The 24,637-nt window shown below is 42.3% G+C and overlaps 1 protein-coding gene across 1 annotated transcript in view; it reads right to left on the bottom strand.

The window, feature by feature from the left end:
• Window positions 1-20,041: 20,041 nt before the first annotated feature.
• The window catches only part of ATPSCKMT (ATP synthase c subunit lysine N-methyltransferase), a 253,072-nt gene continuing 248,476 nt past the window's right edge, over window positions 20,042-24,637 (bottom strand). The window contains exon 5 of the mRNA XM_057710182.1: window positions 20,042-20,092. Within this exon, the coding sequence (XP_057566165.1) occupies window positions 20,054-20,092 (39 nt within the window). The 3' untranslated portion in view covers window positions 20,042-20,053. The remainder of the gene's footprint in view (window positions 20,093-24,637) is intronic.

The raw sequence follows: 24,637 nt of genomic DNA, 5'->3' as shown, positions 1-24,637 counted from the left end.
AAGCAATAGGAACAAAGACGCCTTCAGTAGGTAATTGCTAAATAAACTGTGATAATCCAGACAATAGAATATTATTCAGTAATAAAGAGAAATGAGTCATCAAGCTATGAAAAGACATGAAGTAACCTTACATACATATTACTAAGTGAAAGAAGCCAATGTGAAAAGGCTACAAACTATGTTTCCAACTATATAACATTCTCCAAAAAAGCAAACCTATAGAGACAGGAAAAAATATTTGTGGTTGCAAGGAGTTGGCAGGGAGAGAGAGATGAATAAGTAGAATGCAGAGGATTTTTAGGGTGGTGAAAATACTCTGTATGATACTATAATGGTAAATACAGGTCACTATACATTTGTCAGAACCACAGGCTATAAAATACCAAGAGTAAACCCTAATGTAAACTATGGATTTTGAATGATAGTGATGTATCATTGTAGGTTCATCAACTGTAACAAATGCATCACTCTGGTGTGAATTATTGATGGCAAGGAAGGCTGTGCATTCCTGGGGTCATGGGGTATAAGAGAAATCTCTGTGCTTTCTGTTCAATTTTGCTGTGTACCTAAAACTGCTCTAAAACATAAAGTCTATTTTAAAGGAAAAAATGAAACTGAGACAGAGAGTGAAGTTATAGCCTACAGTAGAGGCTCTGGCTGATGGCTGAGGGTCATTAGTACTAAGAGACCATATGTAGCCACATACAAGACAAAAAAAATTAGATGATGAAAACAGAGATTGCAGCATAACAAATCACAACAAATTTAGTGGCTTACAATGGCCCACATTTATCCCCTCACACAAGGATGTGCACACAAGGAGGCAGGGATCAACCAGACCACAATAGACTGTAGCCACCAGAGAAACCATGATGAGCAGAATCAGAAAGAAATATGCAGCCCTGAGAGATGAGAGTGAATTGACCTCCATTTCTTATTCTCCATTCCCCTCCAGTTTCAGCCAGCCCCAGGGATATTCCCTGCCTTGGATTTCATTAGGTTGTCGCTAGACTTTCAGTAAAACAAACAAAAGCCCAGCACCATTCTGTCAGATGCACCAGGGTGGGTTTCTGCTTCTTAGAACCTAAGGAGTCATAACAAGAATGGACTAGAATCTTCCTCGTGTGTCTTACGGCAAATGGTTTGGAAGGCATGCAAATTTAGCCTCGAATCTTGATCCCACAACTTTTAGATTAGGCCAACTTGAGCATTTCATGTAAAGTAACCCTTGGGGTTTTTTTCCCTGTAAAATTAGAATTAAATATCTACCCTGCAGTAGATACCTTTCCAAACTACATATGCTATAAAAGAATAGTTTCTTATTTTATCCCATTCTTCTTTCATTCACTTTTTTTCTAATATTCTTCCTTTCTTTCTTCCCTCTCACATAATCTTGTATTATTAATAGTTTTCTAGGGCTGCCATAACAAAGTATATACCACAAATTGGGTGGCTGAAACAACAGAAATTTATTGTCTCAAAGTTCTGGAGGCTGAAGTCTGACATCAAGGTGTTGGCAGAGTTGATTCCTTCTGAGGCTGTGGGGGAGAATCTATTCCAGGCCCCTCACCTTGGCTTGTCTTGAGGTTCACAGGCCACTCAGATAGCTGTCTTCACGTTCCCATGGCCTTCTCTTTGATTCACTCTGTCCAAATTTCCCTTTTAATAAGGACACCAGTCATATTGGATTAGGGCCCATCCTAATAACCTCTTCTTAACCAATCACATCTTCAATGAACCTGTTTCCAAATAAGGTCACATTCTAAGGTGCTGGACATTAGGACTGTACAAATGAATTTTTCAATTCATTGACAATTGTGACACAATTTAATACTTAACAAATGTATGAAACAGAATATGTTAGACTATTCTCCTAATTCATCATTTCAGTTCTGCAAATGTTCGTGTCTTATCTAATCTCTATGTCTAAACACATAGCTACAGGTATTTTCTCTCAGCATCTCCGTGCTGCAGATGAAAAAACCAAGAATGAGAGAGCATGTAAAAGATCTTCACGTGGAGGGAAGTGAAAGAGATCTGGAAGGTATGTGAGATGTATACAGGAGTTTATGGAGTCCCTTTCATCAGGTCACTTTTAGGGAGGATACGCAGTGAACTCTAGCATCTCTGACAGCAGCATGTGTTGGGATTCTTGCAGTTGCACAGAGAGGAATATATTGTACCAGACATTATTCTTCCAAGCTACTGAGACCCAGGGGAGGGGACTTAGGAGGCAGGCTGGGAAGACAAGGGGCAGAGAGGGGCAGGGAAAGCTACCAAGGTCTCCATATCACTAGGAACTGCTCTAAACGCTTACATAGTAGTCCTATGATCTTAAATTGGCTCAGACTCTGGTTTGGGTTCAGGAGCTGGATGGAGGCTTTCCTATGGTGCCATACCTACTATTTCTGCCACTGCTCAAAGACCAGGAATGCAGCATAGGATAAGGGCCAAAACATAGGGGCTTAGAGAATGTGGGAAGGTCTGAACAAAGACCACTGATGAAGACCAATGATGGGGAAGAGTCAGGGTCCTCTGAGACCAAATTACAGGAGACTGATCCCCAGGGTTGGAGAGGATCATAATGTGCATCCATGACTTCTGATTTTTCTTTGGTTTTGCAGTTTTAAAATATATTCTTTAGGTTTGAGGTCTTGGTCTGGGCTGAGATTGCATTGTGATTTCTATTCACCAGCACAATCCTGTTTCCTTATCTCAGTTGGAGAATCAAATAGCATATTAATATAATACATAACACTAGATTTCACCGAAAGCATGCAGTAAAAGCTAGTTTCCAACCTTTTCAGACTGAGCTCAAATAAAGTTAATCAAATTTAATATGTCATTAATAAAAGTTGGTCTACGGATCAATAGTTTTTTGGGGACAGGGGTTGAGGGAAAAGTTTGAAGGATAATTTAAAGGTCGGTTTGATTTAAGATGAGTTCTAGTTTAGCAATGCAATTTCACTGCATTTACTATACATCTCTGTGATGAATGCAAGGCAGGAAAACCAACCTTTATATTTTCTATCTATAATTAATGAGTGGCTTCTAGAAGGTTTGGGGAGAGGAGAGAATTGTGATTACAGAAGACCAACTCAATTGAGCAGTGTCAAATGTTCTAGAGGCCAATTTAAACCAACTCAGGTGTCAGCTTTCTCACTTTTGTATTATGAGGTTTTACAGTCTTTTTTTAAAGTCATGATTGGATGAAACATGATTAGAAAGAAGACAAAAGAGACAAATGATAAGATGATGATTTAAATTATTAAAGCCAATTACAGGACATGAATGCACCAGTCAGAGTACTGTGGGGTTTCTAAGGAAGTGGTGGGGGTAGGAGGGTACTCAGCCCTTCTCTGGCTCTCCAGAGCAAGATCTCCCCACAAAGGTCACTGCCTATAGACCAAGTCCATCCCAATGGGACAGCCATAGAGAGAAATTCCAAAAGGAAGCCTTAGCCTCACTGGACATCCAGAATTTGATATCTCCTTCCATTAGATGAAGCCCAGGATCTGGGGATTTCTGACTCTCAGGTCTCTCTCTCCCTTCTCGCTGTCACTTGAGAGTGGCCTCCAGAAGAACTGCAGGGATCTGTGATTCCATCCACACTAGGTGGGGAAAGTGCCACATTGCATGGGAAGTGGGAATACTGCATGTCTCCCATCCTTACCATGACACCCCTGCCTTCCTGAATCTAGCTTACCTGGAAACCATGCCTAGCCACCTGACAAAAAGAGTACTGTTCCTCATCCACTCATGAGGGCCTTGTTTGGAAAGCACAGACTGGTGGAACTACAATCCAACCTGAACAAGCATTGCCCACCGCATTGACTTTGCCAGCTGGCCTGCAGTGCATCTCAGAATGGACACCATCGCTCCCTGTGACCCACATTCCAGGGCAAAGATGTGTCTCCCCCGTTCCTCATCTCCCCTTCGCAGTGGACATCGCACAAGCTGCTTAACCGAATTCTTCAATAAGAGAATCCAAACATAGCACAATTTATTTTGTTAAAGGTATATTGTTTTCAGCACCTTGGCCAGTGGCTGTCAGCCCCAACTATGCACCTGAAATTGTGTGTTTGTGTTTTGTTTTGTTTTGTTTTTTAATGCTGATGCCTAGGCTTCACCTCCTGAAGATTGTGAGCTAATTGGTCTTCATGAGGCCCAAGCATTGGCATTTTTGCTGCGAAATGCAGCCAGGGGTAAGAACATGAGTAGTGAATTAACGAGTTCAACTCCAAACCCTCTGGTCACCACACAGCTCCCACGTTAGAAGGACCCCTTTCAGTACTCCTCTGGTTTGCATCCACTGGGTCTCTTACTCATAAATGATGAGCTTACATGCTAAGGATGCTTCCCACCTGTCCCCCACACCAGCTCCCCAAGATTAAGCAATGTGACTGTGGAGAGGAAAAACTACGAAGAATGAAGCCATGACAGTGCACAACAACGAAATGTCTGACCAGATTTCCTGAAGCAATCGGAATGGCTAAACTAATGTTTCAGGTCGTGCCTTACGCCAGGAAAACTGCAGTAAGAAATTCATGAAGCATGAAAGGGGTCTTGTGAGGCCCTTTTGTCTGTGGCCATTCTGCACGGATGAAGGGAAACCTCTTTGCTGGCTTCCAAAGGAAGACTCCACAGATAATTCATCTAATGGGCTCCAGAGCAGGGTACTGCTGCTTCCTAGAAATTCCTTTACTTGAGTCCCTCTCCAGAGGCTGCGGGGCTAGTTTCCTGCTGAAAGAGGAAGAGGGAGCCCTAAAGTCCAGTCACTCATATCAAACAGCAATGCACCTTCTGTTAGATGAAATAGTGTCTTACTCCACTTGTGTCATATTAATAAAATATTGACACATTAGAAAGTTTGCCCCACTACAATGCAGCATTTTAAGGCTTTATGTTAGGAAATTGCCCAGCCAGTACAATATCTGATATTGTAAGTAACACCCATAAACAACAAAAAAATAATGCAAAGAGAAAACAAAGAAATAATAGTGCAGCCAAAGACTCCAGACCTCTGAAATATTTTCTACTGGTGTCATCCACTTCAAATCAAAGATTTGCTCAAAGGATGAGAGACTAAAATGATGAAAACAAAGAAAGGTGCTACCTGTAACCAAATACGTTATGAATTTCCTGAGAATTAATCACGTAATCATCTAACAACCAATAAATTGTGCCCCTCTTTCTTGTTTGAACTTAAATATTGGTGGAAATAAAATTTATAGACTTGAAAAAAAGTTGATGTGACCTTGATTAAAATTTTAAAAAACCTCCAGTGTTGGTTTCCTGGTTTTGATATTGTACTACAGTTGCGTGAGGTATCACCATTGAGGGAAACTGGGACCTCCCTGTACATTTTTTTAAACTTCCTGTGAACCTATAATTATTCCAAAACAAAAATTTTAAGAAAAAAAAAAGAAAGGAAAAAACACCCTACCCACAAAGGAAATTAAGTGGGCCCTTGGAAAGAAAGAATCTTGTGATCTATAGAAGATTGTCATCAGTAATAATTGTAGTGATAATAGTACTAGTAGTACTGATGGCCTTAGTAGTAGTAGTAGTAGCAGTGGTAGTAATAGTAATTGTACTAGTAGCAGTAATTCTAATAGTAGTGGTAGTAATAGCAGTAATTGTACTAGTAGCAGTAATTCTAATAGTAGTGGTAGTAATAGCAGTAATTGTACTAGTCACAGTAATTCTGGCAGTAGTAGTAACAGTAGTTGACAGGAAGCATTTACATTCCATGACCATTTCACTGTGAAGAAAAGTAGAGGGGGAACATCTTATTTAAATTTAAATCTATGTAAGGTCAGTCTCTTGTCATATTTACTGAGAAAAAGCAAGAAAATCCCCAAAATAATTCAATCCCAAACTATTTCTCACTTAACTTCGCAGGAATGAAATCTTTAATTCAAAAACATGTGAAAAGCTCAAAGCATGTGAAATAGTGCATTGTTCCTTAAATTTATATAATATGTTAATTATAGAATAAGATATTTATTTATTCAACATACGAATTAATTCCTCACCCTGTACTAATTGCCCCACACAATATAAGTCGTGGGCTCTTTTAGTATTCAGAAAGCACCAGACCTTCTGTGACTTACCTATCTTTCCATACAGGCCAGCTTGAAAATAAATAATTACTCCAGCAGATTCAAGACCAAACATAATTTGAAGTTTGCTTCTTTGTGAAGTGTCTCCCACTATCAATCCAACTGAGAGATAGGGTGATGGGGCTGGATAGAGGTGATGGGGCAAAGGTCCCAGAGATGTTTAGGATTTAAAGTGCCTACTATGTACAGGTGCCCCTCTAGGCACAGAAGACTCAACAGTGAACACGACAGTCATGGTCTTCCCTGTTCTCAGGAAAGAAGAACCATAAGCACAAAATCCAACAAATAAGACCATTTCAAGTAGGGTTAAAAACTATCAGGATGTGATAGGGAACAGTGGTTTTCAGAGGCCCTGGCTCAGGGAAGGTCCCTCTCCCAGGTGATACTCACGCTGAAACTCGAGAAACAAGCAGGCCAAGGGGAAGAAGAATCTCCTGGAACAGAGAAATCAAAGGCCTTAAAGGGAAAACCCATTTGGTCTTTGTGACAAACAGAAGTGGCCAGAAGGACGATAGTTGGTGAAATCAGAGAGGAAGCTTAGGGCCAGATTATTCAATGTGGATTGTTAAATTTGGATGGATTGGGGATGGGGTTGTTGGGCAGTGGGGTGGAAGGAGGGGGCTGTAGTGAGAATTATTTCTAGAGTTCTGTTTTATGCACTAGATGGAGAGAACATCATCAGCTGGGGTTGTGGAAGAAGGGCCAGGAGAGGACTCATCCAGTACAGGGTGCTGTGCGACACCTTCCTGTCTCAGGTTCTGGCTTGTGGACCAGGGTAACCCAGGGTCCCAGTTGTCCAGACACCCATCTGCAGCCCTCCCCTCTAGGGCCTCACCTCTCCCCCAGGGCACTACCAGGGCACAGGTGCAGCCTCTTCTGCTCTCAGGGCCCACAGACCCCTGTCCAGCCTCCATCCTTCTCCCCTGAGCCCAGAGGCGAATCACCTGCAGCTAGAAGAACTGGTGTCTATGCTTGTTCCATTGCTGCTATAACAAACTGCTACAAACACAGTGGCTTAAGGCAACACACATGTATTTTCTTGTAGCTCTGGAGGTTATAAGTCCAAAATGCACCTTGTGGGGCTGAAATCAAGATGACAACAGGGCTGCCTTCCTTCCAGAGGCTCCAAAGGAGATTGTTTCCTTGCCTTCACCATCTTCTAGAGGCTGCCTGCCTTCCCACTTGGTGTTGGCTCACACTCAATGAAAGACCAGGAGTTGGGCACTAAAGCAGCACCACTGTATACCATGCCTCCCCTGGAATCTGGGCCAGGGCCCCAGCACAGAAACCACTTCTGGGGAAGGGTTGAGGGTCATTATTTAAGAATAAGAGGGGAAAAAAAAGAATAAGTGTAGCCAGGGACTTTCCTGGTGGTCCAGTGGTTAAGATTCCATCTGCATGTCTACTGCAGGGGGCACAGGTTCGATCCCTGGTCAGGAAACTAAGATCCTGCATGCCACACAGCACGACCAAAGAAAAAAAAAAAGAATGAGAGTAGCTTAAGGGCCTGCCTGGACTGAGCTTTGCTGGTGGGCACACTCCCCTGAGAATTCTCAGATAGATAGTTATAGTTGCCTCTGCCTCGGGCTGTTTGTCTCTTGGGTCTAGGCTGTGCCTCCTCTTTCACCTTAAGCTGTCTGCACACCCATCATCTTTCACAGGTGAGCCCCTCAGGGGAAGAGGTAGATGGGGATCATGTAAAGTTCAGGACCACCAGCCTGAACGTGCCTCCAATACCACAAGGCATGCTAAAGGGCTCCACCGCATCCCTCTCTCTCCATGACCACCATTTCTGGTCTTCTATACCAACAGTCCCCAACCTTTTCTGGCATCAGGGGCCGGTTTTGTAAAAGACAATTTTTCCATTGGGGGGAAGGAAGTTCAAGAGGTAATGCGAGTGGTGGGGAGTGAAGGGGAGCAAGTGGAGTGGCAAATGAAGCTTTGCTCACTCACTCACTGCTCCCCTCCTGCTCTGCGGCTCAGTTCCTAACAGGCTGAGAACTGGTACCAGTCCATGGCCTGGGGGTTGGGGACCCCTGCTCTATACTCTTCCCAGCCCTTCTGCCCACAACCCTCCATCTTCCACCTCCCTCCATCAAAAGTCCAGAAAGAGAGGGGAGAATAATCAAGATGGCGGAGTAGGAGGACGTGCGCTCACTCCCTCTTGCAAGAGCACCGGAATTACAACTAACTGCTGAACAATCATCGACAGAAAGACACTGGAACTCACCCAAAAAAACACCCCACATCCAGAGACAAAGGAGAAGCCACAATGAGATGGTAGGAGGGGTGCAATCACGTTAAAATCAATTTTGATTTTAACGCGATTGCTGGGTGGGTGACTCACAAGATGGAGAACAGTTATACTGCAGAAGTCCACCCACTAAAGGGAGGGTTCTGAGCCCCATGTCAGGCTTCCTAACCTGGGGTCCAGCAATGGGAGGAGGAATCCCCAGAGGATCAAACGTTGAAAGTCAACAGGATTTGATTGCAGGACCTCCACAGGACTGGGGAAAACAGAGACTCCACTCTTGGAGGGCACACAAAAAAGTGTGCTCACCAGGACCCAGAGGGAAGGAGCAGTGACCCCATAGGACACTGAACCAGACCTATCTGCTGGTGTTGGATGGTTGCCTGCAGAGGTGGGGGGCAGCTGTGGCTCATCAAGGAGACGGGGCACTGGCGGCAGGGGTTCTGAGAAGTGTTCATTGGCGTGAGCCCTCCCAGAGTCTGCCATTAGTCCCACCAAAGAGTCTGTAAGCTCCAGCTCTGGATAGCCTCAGGCCAAATGACCAACAGGGTGGGAACACAGCCCCACCCATTGGCAGACAAACAGATTAAAGTGTCACTGAGCTCTGCCCACCAAATTGGATTAAAGTTTTACTGAGCTCCACCCACCCAGCCCAACCAACCATCAGAAAGCACCCACGAGCCTCTTAGATAGCTTCCTCCACAAGAGGGCAGAGAGCAGAATCAAGCAGTATCAGCAGTATTTCATCTTGTGGAACTGAAAACCACAGCCACAGAAAGACAGAGAAAATAAAAGGCAAAAGACTTTGTACCAGATGAAGGGACAAGATAAAACACCAGAAAAACTACTAAATGAAGAGGAGATAGTCACACTCCCAGAAAAAGAATTCAGAATAATGATGGTGAAGATGATCTAGGACTTTGAAAAAAGACTGGATTCAAAGATCGAAAAGTTGCAAGAAAAGTTTACCAAAGACCAGGAAGAATTAGAGAATAAACAAACAGAGATATGCAACACAATAACAGAAGTGAAAAATACACTAGAAGGAACCAATAGCAGATTAACTGAGGCAGAAGGGCGAATAAGTGACCTGGAAGACAAAATGGTGATCATCACTGATGCAGAAAAGAATAAAGAAAAAAGAATGAAAAGAACGGAAGACAGCCTAAGAGACCTTTGGGACAATGTTAAACACACCAATATTCACGTTATAGGGGTCCCAGAAGGAGAAGAGAGAGAGAAAGGAACCAAGAAAATATTGGAAGAGATTACAGTCGAAAACTTCCCTAACATGGGAAAGGAAAGAGCTACCCAAGTCCAGGAAGTGCAGAGAGTCCCAAGCAGGATAAAACCAAGGAGAAACATGCCAAGACATATAGTAGTCAAACTGACAAAAATTAAAGACAGAGAAAAGTTATTAAAAGCAACAAGGGAAAAATGACAAATAACATACAAGGGAACTTCCTAAGAGTAACAGCTGAGTTCTAAGCAGAAACTCTGCAAGCCAGAAGGGAGTGGCACAATATATTTAAAGTGATGAAAGGGAAGAACTTACAACCAAGAATACTCTACCCAGCAAGGATCTCATTCAGATTTGATGGAGAAATCAAAAGCTTTACCGAAAAGCAACAGCTAAGAGAATTCAGCACCACCAAAGCAGCCCTACAACAAATGCTAAAAGAACTTCTCTAAGCGGGAAACTTAAGAGAAGAAAAGGACCTACAAAAACATAAACAAAACAATTAATAAAATGGTAATAGAAACATACATATCGATAATCATCTTGAATGTAAATGGACTAAATGCACCAACCAAAAGACACAGACTGGCCGAATGGATACAAAAACAAGACCCATATATAGCTGTCTACAAGAGACCCACTTCAGACTTAGGGACACATACAGACTGAAAGTGAGAGGACGGAAAAAGATATTCCATGCAAATGGAAATCAAAAGAAAGCTGGAGTAGCAATACTCATATCAGATAAAATAGACTTTAAAATAAAAAATTGTTACAAGAGACAAGAAAGGACACTACATAAAGATCAAGGGATCAATCCAAGAAGAAGAGATAACAATTATAAATATATATGCACCCAATATAGGAGCACCTGAATACATGAGGCAAATGCTAACAACTATGAAAGAGGAAATCAACAGTAACACAATCATAGTGGGGGACTTTAACATCCCACTTACACCAATGGACAGATCATCCACACAGAAAATTAATAAGGAAACACAAGCTTTAAATGATACAATAAATCAGCTGGATTTAATAGATATCTATAGGATATTACATCCAAAAACAGCAGATTACACGTTCTCAAGTGCACATGGAACATTCTCCAGGATAGATCACATTTTGGGTCATAAATCAAGCCTTGGTAAATTCAAGAAAATTAAAATCATATCAAGCATCTTTTCTGACAAAAATGCTATGAGATTAGAAATCAATTACAGGAAAAAAACTGTAAAAAACCTAAACACATGGAGACTAAACAATACACTACTAAATAACCAAGAGATCACTGAAGAAGTCAAAGAGGAAATCAAAAAATACCTAGAAACAAATGACAATGAAAACACAATGATCCAAAACCTATGAGATACAGCAAAGGCAGTTCTAAGAGGGAAGTTTATAGCAATACAATTCTACCTCAAGAAACAAGAAAAATCCCAAGTAAACAATCTAACCTTACACCTAAAGAAAATAGAGAAAGAAGAGCAAACAAAACCCCAAGTTAGTAGATGCAGGGAAATCATAAAGATCAGAGTAGAAATAAATGAAATAGAAACAAAGAAAACAATAGCAAAAATCAATAAAACTAAAAGCTGGTTCTTTGAGAAGATAAATAAAATCGATAAACCTCCAGCAAGCCTCATCAAGAAAAAGAGGGAGAGGACTCAAATCAATAAAATTAGAAAAGAAACAGGAGAAGTTACAATGGACACCACAGAAATAAAAAGCACCATAAGAGACTACTACAAGCAACTATATGCCAATAAAATGGACAACCTGGATGAAATGGACAGATTCTTAGAAAGGTATAACCTTCCAAGACTGAATCAGGAAGAAATAGAAAATATGAACAGATCAATCACAAGCAATGAAGTTGAAACTGTGATTAAAAATCTCCCAACAAAAAAAGTCCAGGACCAGATGGATTCACAGGTGAATTTTATCAAATATTTAGAGAAGAGTGAACACCCATCCTTCTCAAACTCTTCCAAAACATTGCAGAGGAAGGAACACTCCCAAACTCATTTTATGAGGCCACAATCACCCTGATACCAAAACCAGACAAAGATACTACAAAAAAAGAAAATTATAGGCCAATATCACTGATGAATTTAGAAGCAAAAATCCTCAGCAGAATACTAGCCAACAGAATCCAACAACACATTAAAAGGATCATATACCATGATCAAGTGGGGTTTATCCCTGGAATGCAAGGATTCTTCAATATATGCAAATCAATCAATATTATACACCATATTAACAAACTGAAGGATAAAAACCACATGATCATCTCAATAGATGCAGGAAAATCTTTTGACAAAATTCAACACCCATTCATGATAAAAACTCTCCAGAAGGTGGGCATAGAGGGAACCTACCTCAACATAATAAAGGCCATATATGACAAACCCACAGCAAACATCATTCTCAATGGTGAAAACCTGAAAGCATTCCCTCTAAGATCAGGAACAAGACAAGGATGTCCACACTCCCCACTACTATTCAACATAGTTTTGGAAGTCCTTGCCACAACAATCAGAGAAGAAAAAGAAATAAAAGGAATCCAAATAGGAAAAGAAGAAGTAAAACTGTCACTGTTCACAGATGACATGATACTATACATAGAAAATCCTAAAGATACCACCATAAAACTACTTGAGCTAATCAATGAATTTGGTAAAGTTGCAGGATACAAAATTAACACACAGAAATCTCTTGCATTTCTATACACTAACAATGAAAGATCAGAAAGAGAAATTAAGGAAACAATCCCATTCACCATTGCAACAGAAAGAATAAAATACCTAGGAATAAACCTAACCAAGGAGGTAAAAGACCTATACTCAGAAAAATATAAGACACTAAAGAAAGAAATCAAAGACAACACAAACAGATGGAGGGATATACCATGTTCTTGGATTGGAAGAATCAACATTGTGAAAATGACTATACTACCCAAAACAATTTACAGATTCAATGCAATCCTGATCAAATTACCAATGGCATTTTTCACAGAACTAGAACAAGAAATTTTATGATTTGTATGGAAACACAAAAGACCCCAAATAGCCAAAGCAATCTTGAGAAGGAAAGACAGAGTTGGTGGAATCAGGCTTCCTGACTTCAGGCTATACTACAAGGCTACAGTGATCAAGACAGTATGGTACTGGCACAAAAACAGATATATAGATCAATGGAACAGGATAGAAAGCCCAGAGATAAACTACAGTCAACTAATCTATGACAAAGGAGGCAAGGATATACAATGGAGAAAAGGCAGCCTCTTCAATAAGTGATGTTGGGAAAACTGGACAGCTACATGCAAAAGAATGAAATTAGAATGCTCTTTAACACCATACACAAAAATAAACTCCAAATGGATTAAAGACCTAAATGTAAGGCCAGACACTATAAAACTCCTAGAGGAAAACATAGGAAGAACACTCTTCAACATACATCACAGCAAGATCTTTTTTGATCCACCCCCTAGAGTAATGGAAATAAAAAGAAAAATAAATAAGTGGGACCTAATGAAACTTCCAAGCTTCTTCACAGCAAAGGAAACTATAAGCAAGATGAAAAAACAACCCTCAGAATGGGAGAAAATATTTGCAAATGTATCAACAGACAAAGGATTAATCTTCAAAATATATAAACAGTTCATCCAGCTCAATATCGAAAAAGCAAACAACCCAATCAAAAAATGGGCAGAAGACCTAAATAGGCATTTCTCCAAAGAAGGCATATGGATGGCCAAGAGGCAAATGATAAGCTGCTCCACATCACTAATTGTTAGAGAAATGCAAATCAAAACTACCATGAGGTATCACCTCACACAGGTTAGAATGGGCATCATCAAAAAATTGACAAACAGTAAATGCTGGAGAGGGTGTGGAGAAAAGGGAACGCTCTTGCACTGCTGGTCAGAATGTAAATTGATACAGCCACTATGGAGAACAGTATGGAGGTTCCTTAAAAAACTAAAAATAGAACTACCATATGACCCAGCAATCCCACTGCTGGGCATCTACCTAGAGAACACCATAATTCAAAAAGACACATGCACCCCAATGTCCATTGCAGTACTATTTACAATAGCCAGGACATGGAAGCAACCTAAATGTCCATCAGCAGAAGAATGGATAAAGAAGATGTGGTACATATACACAATGGAATATTACTCAGCTGTAAAAAGCAATGAAACTGGGACATTTGTAGAGACATGAATGGACCTAGAGACTGTCATATAGAGTGAAATGAGTCAGAAAGAGAAAAACAAATATCGTATATTAACACATATATGTGGACTATAGAAAAATGGTATAAATCAACTGGTTTGCAAGGCAGAAATAGAAACACAGATGTAGAGAACAAACATATGGACACCAAATGGGGAAAGCAGGGAGGGTTGGGGGGGAATTAATTGGGAGATTGGGATACCAAATTGTACACTCTAAATATATGCAGTTTATTGTATGTTAATTGTATCTCAATAAAAGTTCTTCAAAAAAAAAAAAAAGTCCAGAAAGAGAATTGTCTCTTACTCAGGCTATGATGAATAACATTTCAATCATAATGCATTTCAGTCATAAGGAGAATAGCTCTAGAGAGTCCCCAGGAAGGGTGAGAGGGTGAGGAGAAAGCATACTCTTGCAACTTAGATGACATACTTTTTTTTAATGAAAGTTATTGAGAAAATGGGTCTTCTTTTGAGCCACTAAATTGTTAACATCTGTGCAGATGTAAAGAGACACAGATTCCCAATTTGCATCCCTCATGTCTGTAAAATGCTTTGAAGTTTAGAGTTTATTTTAAATCCGTTCCCACCCATCGAGACAGCACCAAGGCTTATCACTAAACAGCCCTATTTGCAGCAGCTGAGTTGGAGGGCCTTGGGGGCCTGAAGCCCAGTTGGATGGTAGGGCTCCATCACAGGAGAACTGCCACACATGTGTCACTGAGCCTTCCGTGCATGGTGTGCAGGAATCGCCTAGAAGGATGAGAGCTGAGACGTTCCCAGGTCCACACTATCCACTGTGTGAACTGTTCTCGACTGCTTTCTCTAGATGGCAAATTTGGTTTGAGACTTTTTTTCACTACACACCAGCAAGGAAGCTTGGGAGGCATAACACCTCTCCCTGTTTACCAGACACCATCACCTGGTGAAGAGCGCTTCAGAGCTGTGTGTGGTGCAGCTCGCTCAGGGCGATTCTCAACAGTGAAACTGAAGGAAGGCCCAGGATGTGCCCAGTCAGGGCCACCGAGATGGATTCAGGACCACCCTCCCCTTTCAAAGTGGGCTCCCCTCCTGTAGTCGATGCTCACATGGCCTCGCTGAGCTGGGCAGGACCAGCAGTACAACCTGAACAAGCACCAAAGCCACAGTTTCCAAGAGGAGCCAGTAGAAATCTGGCTGCCACACACCACGGAGGGCCCAGGAATGCACTGCCCGTGGAGGATCCCGTAGTTGATCCTTGGTCTCCAGGCCCTGGGCTCCCCTCCTTGGATGAACGTCCTGGACAAAGACCATTGTTAAAGGCAGTGCACATCCTCCAGGGCCCTGCAGGCTTTGGGTCCCCAACAATCATGACCATGGACCTCCAAGGTTTGCACGGTAAGACTGTACACAGGAGGAAAAGGCCACAAGCTCACAGGAGGGGAGTCATGTGGGCTTAAATGGAGAGAGGACCCATGAGCATACATGGAAATAGTGAATAGTACACAGGGAGATTACAGGAGGAGAAAGTGCAGAAGCTCACACAGACAGAGTGCACACAGGCTGGCAAGGAGGGCGTGTGTGCAGGCACGTGGAGAACTGCACGTGGTTCTCATGGAGACAGATGCATGGACTCACGTGGAGAGATGCACACAACCCTTGGGGACCTAAAGCCCCTTCCCACAACTCCCCCATTTGCAGAGAAGAAGAATGACACAGGAAATTTCAAGACCCACCTACCCTGCCTGCTCACATCACATCTGATATGTCACATCTCTCCAAGTGCCAGGATACGATTTTTTTGTTGTTGGCCTTCTTTAATTTTAAAAGAAATTGAGACAGGGCTTCCCTGGTGGTGCAGTGGTTAAGACTTCACCTGCCAATGCAGGAGACACGGGTTCAATCCCTGAGCCAGGAAGATCCCATGTATGGAAAAACTAAACCCATGCACCACAACTACTGAGCCTGTGCTCTAAGCCTATGAGCCACAACTATTGAGCCCATGTGCTGCAACTACTGAAGCCCATGCACCTGGAGCCCATGCTCTGCAACAAGAGAAGCCACTGCAATGAGAAGCCCATGCACCGCAACAAAGAGTAGCCCCCCACTCAGCACAACTAGAGAAAGCCCGCATGCAGCAATGAAGACCCAATACAGCCAATAAATAAATAAATAAATATTTTTAAAAAAGGAAACTGAGACAAAACTTCTCTCAAGATGTTTCCAATGTTGTGTACAAGCAGGAGGAGGAACCTTGAAGTCCAGTTTTGGAGCTTTGGGGGCATTTCTCCAAAGGCTGTCTGAGAGCTGGTGAAGGAGCAGCCGTTCTTCTTACTACAGCTTGTGGTTGTTCAAGAATTATCAGCTCAGGAAGCAGGTACGTGCCTCCCTCGGGGCCAGCTCTCCTCCCTGAGTCCCGCACGCTTCCCCTCAGGATGCTCAGGCCCTGCCCACACGCCTCCTTGTTCAGAGCCTGGCCTGGCCCCCAAACACAGCAGGGCCCCTCACTCTCACCCCAACTCCTTCTTCAGTTTTCTTCTCAGTGTTTACGCAACGGGGTATTTGACTGCTTGTGTTTTGTTCTTTATCGTCTCTCTCCTCTCTAGAATGTTAGCTGAGTGAGGGTAAGACCTGCCCCTGGTTTGTACATGGCTCTGAACAGAGCCTGATATATAGTAGAGACTCAGTCAACACAGCTCAAATAAAATAACAATAAACAAACTATATGCCTTAATGCACATAGTGTTCCACTTCCAAAGGGCCCTATTGGAAGATGTATGATGCTACATGAAAATACAAAATTCTCTGGGGAGTTCCCAGAAAGTAGTGATCTTGTATCCCTATAGCTCACTCTTTTTCCTGACACAGTGACCACGGAGTGACTCTGAGTGGTTAAGGAAGGTTTCTTCGTGATCCTGCCCCAGGTGAGGCACTTCTCTGAGAGTCAGTCTTTCCAAGTCCACCAGCCCTATCCTTCACATATCTGAATCCTGCATATCAGATGCTAAAACTTAATGGTGTTCCTTTCTAGAGAAATGCAGTTTCTGGCCTTGTGTGTTCTCTTGAGGGCGGGGGCGTCACACCACGGAAATGCCTTGTCCCTGGGCACCAGGGCTCCGGGGAACCATTGCGTGGTGCAAGTCAGCAACTGCAATTTTTCATACAGGTCCCAGGACTCCTGCCTAGAGCATGTTTGTAAACAAAACTAGAGCATGTCTGTCAATGATTCAAAGGTGATGGAAAATGACACTGCATCGGAGTCTGTCATTTTCCTGACAACGTGTCAGAAAATCAGTTGCAATCCATGATGGTGGTCTCTGAGATGACTCCATGCTCAGATGGTTGTGTCAACACCAGAGCAATCTGGGATGTATCAATTAAGGAGGTAATTCCAAGGAGTCTGTTTTTACTGTAAGCCTTCCGTAGCAGGTCTGCAGTAAACATTCGCTGGGCTGCAGGGTTCCTCCCAGCGGTGCCCACATCAGTGACAAAAAGCCTGAGTGAGAAGTCACTGCCAGCTCACCCTCAGAGGACACCCCTGACAAGTGCTCACATCTGCCTGAGTTAAACGTATAAAACTGGCTACCCAGGCAGGACTCATTACCCACAACGTAAAATGTCTGTGTAACACAGGCCACTTTGTCAAAGTGGCCGCTACAGCCACCTGGAAACCGCTGCCCTTGAGTGGCCAGTAAGCAGTAAGATCATTTCTATGTGTTTTAAATCACGTTGAAGGATATTAGCCAATTATCCAAACACCCAACATTTGTTAAAGCAGAATCCCAACCCCATCTTTGTGAGACCTAGATGTTTAGACAGGAAATTCCAGATATTAGAACTTCACACAGTGTCAGCCTTTGTGTCCTTTTGCCCCTCCTCCCCACACCATACACACGCACATCCCATCCACACTGGAAAACACCTCTACCCACAACAGCCTCTTTAATAATGCAGTGTGGAGAAGAGGGCTAGAAATTGTTTTGTTATTCTGCTCGAACCCAAGAGACAGGAGAAAATATTTTCCAGCCCTCGCATCCTTGAGATGCTAAAACTTGATTTGCAATTAGTTTGGTGCTGAATACAAGTGCCCAATGGAACGGCATTGTAGCAAGACCGATGACGCCACCGTGCAAAACCATTAGTTTCACACTCGTTGAAGACAATTTGAATGCAGAACAAATATGCCTGGGAAATAACTGTCCGGCTAACAAAACGACATTCCTGAGTGGCGAGGCCTGGATTTAATGAAATGATGTGGAACATATACTTGAAGTATTTAAAGGGTTTGGAATGTACTCCCTCATGCTTTTTAGAATGGTTTGGGTTTGCATTGCTAAGTAATACAAGTTCTCGGTGAAGTTGTGTGTGTGTGTGTGTGCACGCACGCGTGTATGCGTGTGTGCACGTGTGTGTGCGTGTGTGCATGCGTGTGTGTTTATGACAATAGCAAATACCTACACCAAAACACACAAGGCTAGAAACTGCATTTCTCTAGACAGGAACACCACTGAGTTCTAGCATCTGATACGCAGGATTGGGATGTACACAGGAGGCTGCTCTAGGGATCACGATGGTCATAATTCTGTAATGATCACTTCCTTTCCACCACTGCTGGCCTCCTCATGCAGAGGTCTCTAATGGAGGTCCGCAGAGAATAATTTGGAAGCTAGGAGGCCACAGGGACCATCCGCACACAAGCATTAAGACATAAAAACAAACTCGTTGAATGCAAAAAGAAAATTAAATTACCTTTAAAAGGGTTATGAAACCAGCTAGGAATGCTAAAGAAATTCATCCAAGCCTACTGCTGGCTGTCTTTGCTCATAGAATTTTTTTTTCTTAATTCTTTTTTTTCAGATATTTATTGGAGTATAATTGCTTTACACTGTGGTGCCAGTTTCCGCTGTACAACAAAGTGAATCAGCTGTATGTATACATATATCCCCATTTCCCCTCCCTCTTGAGCCTCCCTGCCACCCTCCCTATCCTACCCCTTTAGGTCATCACCAGTCATCAAGCTGATCTCCCTGTTTTATGCAACAGCTTCCCACTAGCCATCTATGCTACATTTGGTAATGCGTATATGTCAAAGCTACTCTCTCACTACGTCCCAGCTTCCCCTGACTGCACACCGTTCCCCACCCCCGTGTCCTCAAGTCTGTTCTCTACATCTCCATCTATTCTTGCCCTGCCACTGGATTCATCAGTACCACTGTTTTAGATTCCATATATAAGCATTAGCATACAGTATTTGTTTTTCTCTTTCTGACTTACTTGACTCTGTTTCAAACGGTGTTGATGGGCACTCACACCAAATCCTTAAAAACACACAGATTCCTATCACATAGGGATGAGGGTTCAATGAAGAATCAATATCCAATTCTCATATGAGGTGGAAGAAAACTTCAGGAACGACACCAGTTAACAAACTAAGAGAAATGACAGCTTAAATTTGAACTTGAAGAGCATCCTGTAAATTGTTTGCACAAATGTGACATTACTTACACGATAATTTCATGCTTCTCAGCACACAGAGGAAAATAAAACTTGTTAGATGACATAATGGGACCATTAATTCTATTTATGGATCAAGGGTAGTTTCTAGAATTTTTCTGTTGCTTCATCACCTTGATCTAATTGGCAATATTGTTACATCTGCATTTCATCACCTACTGGGAAAGGAAAGTCAGAAAGAAAACTGAGTTGGCTAGCTTGCCCAGAAAAACAATGTGTCAAAATGTTTGAGACACTTAGGTTCAATTTATTTGGAATGACCCCTTAGACAAAGTATTAAAAATTGTTTTAGGATTAAGTAGTTTTCCACTCACTGAAAAGAACAGAATGAAGAGCTTTGTCTACAATACTTATTTCAGAAACCATGGAAGACGTAAGTATGTGTCAGCCACAAAACCGCTAAGCTTCTTTAACTTGCTGTTGCTACTGTTTCCTCGAACTCAGCTGAATCAGCTCCATTTCAGCGGCAATACTCTGGAAGCAAAAAATGATAGATTACCGTTGTGGCGAGCTCCGTTTTGAAAGCACAGGAGGAATTCGCTTCCCTATGCACTCACATTTCATCACTTACTTGCAATTTCCATATAGTACTCTCCAAACAGGGAGAGATGAGGAGGAGGCCATGGGATAGATTCAGATTCAAAAGATGCGAGACTCACCCTTCACCCTGAAAAATAGTCCACGTTGTCCATCCTTAAATAGAATTATAGCTCCACCAACAACCATCCCTGATGCAAAAGTGCCTGGGTGAACAAAAATTAAATGCCTATGAAAAATGGTTCTCTGCCCATCAGCATCTATCTGTCCTGGCCTTCTTTGCTTTTCCCATTTGTCTCTATTGTCATTTAGAGCCGTGCAGGATACTGTCTTTCACTCCAGGTACACTCCCTCACAGCCTTGGGTGTGTGTGAGTTGTCCTTGTCACCTATGGAGCTACATGGGGGAAAGAAATTACTTATTGATTTTCCTTCCTGTGGAATGGTGTCTTTGAAAGTTTTTTGACCCAGGTCAGGAATGCACATAGCTCTAGCAGTAGGAACATAGACCCTGCCAGGCTGGGATGTCCTGCTCACCCGTCAGCCCATCTCGGCAGCTGCCCGTCCCAGGATCACCACTTCCGATTTCTTTTGATAAGACAAAGAAAAAAGTATGCACCTCAGAAGTTGAAAGAATGAACAAAAAATGGTATTTTCCCAACTGAGCGGTAGAAACAGCATGGTATGAGCTTTGTTTTACCTCTTTATTCTAAAAGAGGTTTGGGAGGGCTCATTCTGAGAGGAGGATGTAGCTTGGACGTGCAGAGAAGACAGAACTGGACAAAGGTATAAAGCTGGACCAGGATCAGGTACATGGAGTCGGCATGCCCTGTGTGTCACACTAGGGTGGAAAGCTGGGTAGGAACTCAAAGAGGAAAAGTCCTTCATAGCAGGCTGAGGCATTTGTGCTTTATCCAGGGAGTGGCAAACTGTGACCCGTGTGCCAAGTCTGGCCCACCATCTGTTTTTTTGTGTGGTTTTTGTTTTATCTTGTTTTGTTTTGAGGTAGCACTGATTTACAACATTCTGTGAGTTTCATATGCACATCATGTTTCTACTTGTGTGTACCCTACAGATTGCTTGCCCAGCACCAAAAGTTTAGTTTCCAAATAAGCTTTTATTGGATCAGAGCATTCCACCTGAGATCAAAGTGTTCCAGGCAGTGGCCCAGGTAGACCTGTGTCTACAAGGATGAAAGCTGTATATCTGGGGGAAGCTGCCCCAGACAACAGCTCACACCCACCAGCCCCAGGACCCCACCTGTAACCTATCAGAACCCTATGGGGCCTTCCCGGGACAGACCTCCCACCATGTCCTCCGCCTGCCTCTTGTCTGTAGAAAAACTTCAGCGAAATAATAAATTTAATCAAAGTGAGAAAATGCATAAACAAAGGAAAACAGTCAAACAAGACAAAATAATAATAGTGTAGCCATTAAGCAAAGTTCAAGGACATTTAGTTCCTTCTCAAGGGCTATAGATAATATGCTGAGCCGTATTCTTTGAGCTGTTTTGTCAGACTGTAGCCAGGACACAACCTGCTCCATCTTGCACAATTCCATGAACTGGCCTCAAGGAAATGGGAACAAACTGACCCTGAAACTAAAGAGTAACTGTACTTAGAACAATCAAGATGACACTGATCAGATCACCAGTGACCAATTTCAAGATGACTGTCTGAGCTGACTGTGCTGTTTCTGCACATAGACCCCTCCCTCCGTATATACACCCTGAAACTCCCCTTTAAAAGCTTTTGCCTCCTGATCAGTAGCTGGGAATTGGCTTTTGGACATGAGTCCACCTTCTCCCCAGGTTTCCAGTCTCCTGAATAAAGCAAGCTTTTCTTTCCTACCAACACTTCTCTCTCCAGTATTGGCTTTCCAGTGGCTAGCAACCAAACATGAGTTCAGTAACACGCCCCCGGCACCCTCTGTCTTTGCTCCCCCAGCCTCATCCCAGTGCTGCTACTGTGATCCCATTGGCCCTCTAAGGGGAGCCTCTCATTCTTCTCAACATTCTAACAAATCCTCTGCTTGCTTCTATGACTCTCCCCCAACCCCAGCTTCCCGCCATCAGCTCAGAGCACTCTGGCAGTTCCAGAGTGCTGGTCGTTGATACCAACTTTTTTTAATGATTGAAATAAAAGCCAGTAGAAACCTCTTCTCCAAACCATACTTTAATTTTGTTCAAATGGTCTGCCCTCTGTAAGAGTTACAACAATCTTTGAAGAAGACAGTTTTTAAAAGTAATCTGACTACTGTAAGCTTATATATTAAGCTCTTGCTGCAGCTTATTGGAGAAGTAGTCAAGTATCTGACACAAATCAGGTTATGCTTAATTCTAGTTAAAGGAGAGAAATAGCTAAGGGAAATGAGTCATGAACTCTTCTAAAAACAAAATTATACAGATATAGATATAGATATAGATATAGATATAGATATATGCATCCTATTGGTTCTGTTCCTCTAGAGAACACTGGCTGATTCGGCATGCATATAATAATTTTGCTAAATTATTACAACTATGTAGATGTACTTGTGGTGAACTGATTGCAGTATGTCCCCAATTTGTTCCTGCCTCCCTGCATCCATACTCTTTGATGGCCCTTTCACTCTGACCCTAGGCTCAACCATTCAACTTGATTTTTTACCACTGAGACAATAGCAAATGTGATCTAGGCAAAGGTTTGAAAAGTGTTTGTGTATTGGAGCTTACCTTTCTGCTGCTCTTGAAACCTGAGGCCACAGTGTGAAGCAGCCCTGGGTTCCTCCTTCTGCTGGAGGAAGCAGAAGCTACTGAAGAAAGGCCCCAGAAGTCCCACCTGTGCTAGTCAAGGCCAATCCACCGCCTGACTGCAGACAAAGGAGCAAAGCCAGGTGAGGTCACCTGAGTCTTGCCTGTGCCAGAACGCCCAGCGGAATCCAGCCCAAATTGCCAACCTGAAGAATCATGAGCTAAGTAAATGGCTGGTATTTCAAGCTGCTAAGTCTGGGGATAGTTTCTTATGAAGCAAATAATTACTAAACATTATAATAGAACAAAAAGCCTAGCAGTCTATACCCTACAAAGTCAATAGCAGTAATTTCTACATGGAGATTATAGACAACTTTCCATCTATTCTTCTCAGCATCTTTTCCCACTGTTGATAATCAGCATCTATTATGTCTATGAGCATAAATAATAATAAAAGCCCATTTTTATTTTGAAACATTAATTTTTTAAATGAGCTCTCTCTTCTCAGATTTTCTACACAACTAATTCTCCCATTAATCATGAAGTGTTTGACATCTTGAACTGATATATAAGGCTTTCCTTGCTATTTGACTATGGGAGCAGAATAGGAAGTGGTACATATTTGTGTGTACCTTCCATAGTTATTAACCTACGACTGGCATATAGCATAAACTCATAAATGATTTGCTTTGGTTTGATTGGAAATCACGATTTTCTATTAACAAGTAAGGCAGGGTAAGGGATAGAATATTTGCAAGAAAAGGAGAGTCCCTGGCTATGCCAATGTCCAAAATTAGTGAGTTGCCTGAAAATCCAATACCAATGCATTTGGGGCCATTTGTATCTGCCTGGGCCCTGTGTAAGCAGAGGGAGTTCCTTTGGTAACACCACCATTCCCTGTTTCCACTTCCAATTTCAAGCTTAACTCAGACTGATTTAGGCAATAAATATACATACAAATTAAATTAAACAAATCATGTAAATTTAGAACACACATCTAAAGTTCCATTAGAGAGCTCATCTGGAAAAAGAATAGTTTTTAAAGACGAGTAAAACAAACAACATGGAAAAACTGCATCAGCGGAAAGAGTTCACATGTGAAAGACATCGTCCTCTACTAACTTTCTGGAATTTAATTTTTAGGCAATATGACCAAGAAGCCAAAAATTATCCACTTTCAATCAAGTTAGTAAAGAAATATAAAGCAAGCAGGCATTGTTCAGCTTTCTTTGATTTTCAAAACAACTCCATGTAAACTTTTTTTATGCTTATTTTATATATATATATATACACATACATATATGTGTATATATATATATATATATAGGCTGTGTTGGGTCTTCGTTGCTGTGCACAGGCTTTTTCTCTAGTTGTGGCAAGCAGGGGCTACTCTTCTTTGCGGTAGGGTGGGCTTCTCATTGCAGTGGCTTCTCTTGTTGCTGAGCACGGGCTCTAGATGACTGGGCTTCAGTAGTTGCAACACATGGGCTCAGTAGTTGTGGTGCATGGGCTTAGTTGCTCCACGGCCTGTGAGATCTTCCCAGCCCAGGAATCGAACCCATGTCCCCTGCATTGACAGGTGGATTCTTAACCACTGCACCACCAGGGAAGTCCTTTCATGTAAACTTTTAAGAGGGAGATGATACAGAGCAAAATAGTAGGTGATAAAAATGAGGCAAATGCTCGATGAGAAATGAACCCAGACTGTCACTGCCCTCAGCTTTAGGAGGGTTACTGGGCTACTTTTGGGAGGCTGTTATGCAGCACAAAACTGAGTGGCTCTGCAAATGACCCCATTTCGTTCCTCTTTATGGCTGAGTAATATTCCACTATATGTATGTACCACATCTTTTTTATCCATTCATCTGTTGATGGACATTTAGGTTGCTTCCATGTCCTGGCTATTGTAAATAGTACTGCAGTGAACATTGGGGTGCACGTGTCCTTTGGAGTTATGGTGTTCTCAGTAGGAACATGTTATAAAGCAGAGGAAGCTCAGCTCGGTGCTCTGTGATGAGCCA

This window comes from Hippopotamus amphibius, chromosome 15, assembly GCF_030028045.1.
Source record: "Hippopotamus amphibius kiboko isolate mHipAmp2 chromosome 15, mHipAmp2.hap2, whole genome shotgun sequence".
Lineage (NCBI taxonomy): Eukaryota > Metazoa > Chordata > Mammalia > Artiodactyla > Hippopotamidae > Hippopotamus > Hippopotamus amphibius.
This window is presented reverse-complemented; position numbering and strand designations above follow the sequence as displayed.